This window comes from Cyprinodon variegatus, unplaced genomic scaffold (assembly GCF_000732505.1).
Source record: "Cyprinodon variegatus isolate N-32 unplaced genomic scaffold, C_variegatus-1.0 Scaffold824, whole genome shotgun sequence".
Classification (NCBI taxonomy): domain Eukaryota; kingdom Metazoa; phylum Chordata; class Actinopteri; order Cyprinodontiformes; family Cyprinodontidae; genus Cyprinodon; species Cyprinodon variegatus.
The window spans coordinates 230689-237702 of NW_015151277.1; the positions used below are offsets into that span (position 1 = coordinate 230689).

The 7014-nt window shown below is 38.1% G+C and overlaps 1 protein-coding gene across 2 annotated transcripts in view; it reads left to right on the top strand.

The window, feature by feature from the left end:
* The window catches only part of apeh (acylaminoacyl-peptide hydrolase), a 12920-nt gene extending 11655 nt beyond the window's left edge, over window positions 1-1265 (top strand). For both annotated transcript variants that reach the window (XM_015396851.1, XM_015396852.1), the window contains 3 exons: window positions 405-507; window positions 806-912; window positions 986-1265. In XM_015396851.1, the coding sequence (XP_015252337.1) occupies window positions 405-507; window positions 806-912; window positions 986-1085 (310 nt within the window). In that variant the 3' untranslated portion in view covers window positions 1086-1265. The remainder of the gene's footprint in view (window positions 1-404; window positions 508-805; window positions 913-985) is intronic.
* Window positions 1266-7014: the final 5749 nt, after the last annotated feature.

Below are 7014 nucleotides of genomic sequence, written 5' to 3' on the forward strand. Positions count from 1 at the left end.
ACTTCCCCGAACTCAAACCTTGTGGGCGGGACTAAGTTCGGACTGGCACCCAGGCTAGCAAGTGCCGGCTGTGGGGATTGAACGGGATACTTGCAACCTTTCCAGAGGACAACCGCACTGCTCTAACCACAAGGCCAACACTCCCCAAAATGCAACACAAGGAGAAAATTGGACTGCACAAACTAAGCAGAGGGCAACACGGTGGTGGTTGCATCTGGCTGTGGAGATACTTTTCCATTGCTCTGTAGGATCATACAATCATACAATGCTTTGCATGGGACTATGACATAAAGTCATTTGGTGTTTGAGAGAAAAAGGTGAAAAGTTAAAGGAGTAGGAATACTTTTAAAAGGCGCCATAAACATCTACTTGACATGATTTGGTTTTCTCCTTCCTGCTTACAGGCGATACACAAGTGCAGGCTTTCAGTTCTCATACGACAGCATCCCGACTGCTGAGAACCTGGCTGTGATGTTACAGAAGTCCCCCATCACATATGCAGCAATGGTAATACCCACATAAAAACACTTATTTGTTATGGCATACAGGTGAATAACTAAACAGTTAAAAATCATTATGTGTGTTTTTAATAATTTATTATTAAAATTGAAAGTAAATACTTTATTGACCTCCTAAAGTGCCCTGTAGGGGGTGCTAAATCTTATATGAAAATGTTCATTTATCAATAGTTTCAAGCCTCAAGAAAACATAACTTTTATCAACCGATAGCATTTTCAATTATAATTATTGCCATCTTAAATAATAAATGTGACTTTTATTGAATGAAGTGTTGATGTTTTTGCAGATCAAAGCCCCAGTGCTCCTGATGTTGGGTGGGAAGGACCGAAGAGTTTCTCCTCATCAGGGTCTAGAGCTTTACAAAGTTCTGAAGAGCAGAGGGTCGCCCGTCAGGTACACGAGATCAACATAGCGATCATCTGGACGGCCCAAATCCATATTTCAGCTGTTTCATTCCTCTCTCCAGGTTATTGTGGTTCCCAGACGAAGGACACTCTTTGTCCAGGGTGGACACTCAGGTCGACTGCTTCCTAAATATGGTGCTATGGCTGAAACAGCACGTCTGAGCAAATCTTTGTACACACTGTGACTCAGCTGTTTTGATTCTGCTGAGATTTTGACACAGGATATTGAATGAAACTGAAACCTGTCTTTTTACTAAAACTATGAAACCCAATTTTGTAAAATGTGTAAAAGCATGCAATAAACACCTGTGTCTATGCAGAGCTAATAAACTTTAAGGTTGAATTCCTTATTCAATGGTTATCTCTCAGCACTAAGTTCAGGCAGGGGTTATTTTTTACCAGTAGCTGCCATCAGCATGAATTATGTTTATGCTTTAGAATAAAATTAATTGTAATGAAAACAGCTTAAAGAGCAATTTATTTAGTGTAGTTTATTTTGATTAATTACATTTAACACATAAATATGCCTCATCATCATATTTTTAAAGTTTAATTTATGTAGTGGAAGACTTGACCCCAACTTTGGTAATTTATGCTCCAGAGCAATTTACTTAAAGAAACCCTGAGGGCTGATAGCCTGCATAGTTTAGATGTTCCCTCTTGCTGTACAAGGCTGAACAAAATCCAGACTGGTATACAGACCAGCTCTGATAATGAGCTCATATCGGAGTATAGTATGTTACATAAATATCACACATAAAGACACTACCAGTCCTGAGACCTGGTCTACTGACTCAAAATCTAATAAGTTACTTTGTTACCTTTTTTAAGATGGGTAGATGACTTTGTTTCACAAGATCAGGGCATCACCTGTTTCTGTCTTAGCCTACTTCATGTTGTCAGATTTTGCTGATCTAATAGCCTAGGGCAGAGGTCACGGATTAACGGACCAGGGTCCAGATCTGGACCCACCTGCTGGCTAATCTGGATCCAACCTGATTTAAAACATTTATAAATTACCTCATGTTGTCCGACAACAGTGTCTAAACGTCACTTATATCCTACCGTATTTGTATGGTAAAGCCATCCAGAGTGTCCGACCCCAGACTACACGTGATACAAATTAGCCAATGAGCTGTGTCAGTCAGGGCTGCTGATGCGAGCTACTTTTAGACGCAGCAGGCAAACCTGTGGCAAGATGGGTGATGGGAAAGAGGGAGAAGACGATGAGAAAAAGTGAAAGAAAGTGTAGACTCCTGGAAGAACCGTGGTGAACAAGTGAAAGGAAAGTGAAATGGTGTGCTCAAAGATGACCCTGCACATTTAGAGTATGTTTGTCACGAATGAGCACCTTGATATGTGCTTGAGAATGGCTTTGCCACTATTCAAACCCAGGTTTAAAGCCCTGCAGGTCAGCCTAAAGCCAACTTCTCTCATTAAGGCATGAAAAAACAAACAAAAAAAGTTTTATAAAAAAATAAATTATTAAGGAAATGGTCTATATACCAAACTGAAAGATTGCTGTTCTATACCTTAAAAACAATTTAGATTTTAAAATGGAAAAACGTATTTTTAAATATTTTTTATTTAAAAATTAAATGTATAACATGGATGCATAAACACCTAATTTTATTTCAGTGTTAAATGCTGTTTAAAGTAATGGATTATAATAAAAAAAATTGGTTACCCCTTGCCTAGGCAGTACTTCGACATGGGAGCTGGTGGTGTGATCAAACCCTCCTCTTCATAAAATAGTTAAAGAACATCAATGTCTTCAGTAGGAGGCTTCTCCAGATCCGGTGCAAGACCGATTGATACAGAAGATCCTTTCTGCCCACAGCTATCTATAACATCTCATTGGAAAACTACCCATGAGTTACTGCAATGTAAAATTTTCCTTTAGCGTCCATAAAGTATTTAAATTTAAATTGAATATGGGTAACAATGATTAATTCATTTTTTTTTAACATGTTGGGTTTGTTAGTGCCTATCTAATTCTCTCATATTACCATGTTTTGGTGGATCATATTTTCCCTTTATTTAAAGAAATTATTTCTTAAAAGTGCTTTACTCAGATTATTTTTGTGTGATGATACAATTATTTAAAGATGAAAGATTTAAGTATACAGTAAGAAGTGTGACAGGCATAGATGGAGAATCTGAGGTTAGAATTCAGATTGTACTGCTAAAATATTCTAAACTAAAATACTCTATACAGGAAGGAGATGTGTCAAGGCAGTCAAATATACGAATCCTAAAATGTTCTTGATGTATGAAATTTTAAAATTTTGTTTTTGGGGGGGGGATACTGGTCTATTCTATCCCCAAAAATGTTTAATTTAAATTTATGGTGTTTAGCATAAATTTACTTGTTACTTAATTAATAAATCAAAACACTTTGCAGCCAGCTGTTACTGCACCATGAAAAAAAGGTAACACCCCCCCCCTTTTACTTTTGATTGTATCTGCAATCATGGCTCCCAGCTGTCAGTATTTATAGCTAGAAAACCTTTATCCCTCTCCTACTTCCTGAATAGAGTCGGGATGTCCTCCTTATAAACTCAGGGTTTAAAGTTAGGAGGAAAAAGGGTCAATTTTCTCATAAAATATTGATAATAAAAAATCTATTTTGAACACTAGGCTCAAACCTGCACAGATTTAATTCAGACTAAAGTCCAGCAGATGGCAGCATCTATTTTCAAAAGCTTTGGCAAACAATAATGTCCAGTAAAACCAATTGAAATGTATTGTCTTCAGTCTTAAAAATCTTTAGTAGATCAATGAAAAGCAAATATTGAACTTCATATAAAAAAAGGATAGCTGCACCACAAGCTATAACACAAAGACAAAAAATAGTCTTAGGATACCAGGAGATCCTCAGCATCTGGAGCTCTGTAACCACAGAGACCCTCTGCATAGATTTAGACCACCTGAAATCTAATATCCTTTAAATGAGCCTCTTGACCAGCTTCCCCATGGGACCGCCTGAGCATGTAGAACTGTACTGTTGACCTTCAAGCTAAGAAACAGGATCTAAACAGGCAATCTATTTGAAAGTGAGGTCACGATAATCCAACCAATACAATACAGTTTATTTTATCATGAAATCATGTCACCTAAAAGTTATCTCCGGTTCATTGCACAAAGTCAGTAGAATTCAAATCCAGTTACCTGCAACCCTTGTCCATGATTGTTTCTCTGGATGATTGAAGTCTAAACTTCTGCTTAAAAAATGACTGACTGAGGGAGTAATTTAATTTAATGATGTCCTTTATAATAAATCATAATCACGCCAACTTGTATTTGTCTATTGTGTCTTAACTACTTTAAAGGAAATTTTACTTTTCAAAACCAGGTCAAACGCATCAGTGGGTATTTTGAAACAAGAAACACCTTAACTCTTTATAAATGCACATAAAAAAAAAAAATCACCCATTGCATTGACTCTCTGGGGCAGATGAGAAATAGAGTTTGATTTACAATTGAAAAAAGAAATGAATTGATTAAACAGCAGCGATAGTAGACATCAGAGGAAGAGTCCTGGACATTTATATATTTTCTCACCTTATTGTGTGTGATTGTGTAGCTCACTGATTAAATGCATTATGCTGAACATTCAGGGGTGCTGACTTCAAGGGCTTCCCATTCTGCTCTTTTTTTTTATCATGTTTTAAATCTCAGTTAAAACAGTTTCACATTAAACCTTTAATGAAGATGGAAAGGTTCACTCTTACACCACAAATATTCATAAATTAGCCTTGATCTCTAAGAACAGAAGCACCTAGGAAAAAGCAAGCAAGATAGCTGTAGTTCTCTTGTAAAATAGGTGCCTTTGCAATGAAGAAAAAACAAACGAACAAAAAAACAAACAAACAGAGGAAGTGGCGTTCAAAGCTTTAATCTTTAATCTGAATGAATCCAAGACAACGCATTAAAAACAGGTGGACCTTGAACCTTGATGGAAGCTGAGTATAAGTTTAGCTGCTCTGCTCATAAACTGGTCTTAAATCAGTGTGTCTGTGCATTTACACATGTTTACATGTGTGATATGACTCAAAGAATGTACTGTCAGTTGCCCCAGTGGGAATTTCTTTTGCTTTGATGCATGGGCAGTTAATAGGGAGGCAGCATCTGCATTTGGTGTAAAATTTGACTATGCAGGTATCTATTGGCACCAAGGTTAATATCTGATTGATTCAGGTAGAGGGAGTGAGTAAGGAGGGAAATCATTAAAGAACCACCAAGATGTTTGTAATTAAAAAAGAATTAATTAAATACAGTTTTGTGTTTTTTAAACCTCTCCATCTTTTATTCAGACAGGAGAAATTCAACATCCCAGGTAAAAATTTTTGTAGCTGAAACCAGACTTAGACAAATCATTGCCAAGAGAGAATGCTCTGATAGAGGAGCGTCTCCCTGCTATGACTCAAGTGGCCATAAACAATGACACCACTTTCATTTTCCACAAAATAGGTAATCCTAATATTATACCGGTGGCAAATGCTGAATCAAATATGCCAGACTGTCTTGGTTTCTATTTTGTCATTATCTGGAAGATATCAGCCAGACGTGGTGGCGGCATTAATCGTCTTCTCCACCAACACCCAGATCTGTAGCCTTGACCGCAGCTGCTGTCCGATGAAGTCACCATGTGGGTGCTGGGTGAGGTCATCCGTTTGGGAGATGAATGGAGGGCAGAATGGAAGGTCTGATGAGGAAGTGACGTAGGAAGAAGAAAAAAACAGAAGAGACGGACAGAGAGGAGAGGGTGTTTGAGACAGGGAGAGAGCCAGATAATGGGAAAAATCTCAAGAAGTCCATCTGTGGTATTCTGACATGTGGGCTGGTGCAAATAGATGAAGTATTGTTAAAAGCCAGAAGTGGGGGGGAGCTTCATGCTCAAAACTTGGTGTATGTAGGAGGTATGGAGACAAAGGGAGGAAAAAGGGAAAGTGTTGTTTTCTGAGGCTGGTAGACAAAGTGTCTTTTGGTGTTAGTTTGTTCTGGTGCTTCCCCCCTTTAACCTATTATAGAAACAAAGCAGGTTGACCAGACAATGGGAAATCTACCTAAAGACGCATGTAGAGCTGAGTCACTGGAAGATCTGGAGATCTAACTTTACTACTGCAGATGAGCCGATCAGTTTTTTTGTTTGTTTCCTTTGGTATTTTGTTCATTTATCTTTGTTGATGAGTTCTAAGTTTATGAAGCTGAATGGCCTCCTTACCATAACCCTAATCTCCAGCTCTCCCCCCAGATTCTGCATCAGATTTAAGTCAGGAATCTGGACAGACTTTAAAGATATATGATCTACAGTTGGAAATAAAATGGTATGAATAACCCTAGGCTTACTTACGGTTAAGATGTGGGTCTTTGCTGGGTCTCAACTATTTGTTCCAACCCATGAGAGATCTCCACCCAGACGGGTGCCCTGGAGAAGCACACGAAGTCTGGAACAACTGAAAATTCCTTCTTGCACAAGTGGAAACCCTGCCTGCACTGTTGCACCGCAGCCGTCATCGAAACATCAGTAGTCGAAATACACACTTGAAATACTTCATGGTGGACTGGCAGGTGCTGCGGATCAGCTCCTTTGAAGTAAAGGAACGGTTCGGGGCGTTGAAGCTGATGCCAGCAGGCTTTAGCTCAGCATGATAGGAAACGGTTGAGGGAAGCACCAGACATGGTTTTGTCTAAAGTCAGAAATATCGGATTACCACTACTTACTGTATTACATGTACATCTTGGTTTTTTCATACATAAAAAAGTAACTTCTGATCATTAAGACTTTGAATTTGGAGCTATTCTGTTCAAGTATTTTAAAATGGGTTCTAATATAATAATGCAAAAATACTTTAGAACAGTTCTGTGATTTGAATTCAGGCTTTACATTACTGTAAGCTTGCTTGCCAAGACCTTGAAAATTGGACTAAAAACGTATGTGTGGCGTGACTAAAGGCCCATTAGAAAGCATGTTTGACGTTAAATTAAAAATGACATTTACGTCATTTGACTTTTTCTGGCACTTTAAGAGTTTACCTTAAGCTTAATTCCTGGTTGGAAAATACAAAAGTTAAATTTACAAGATGAA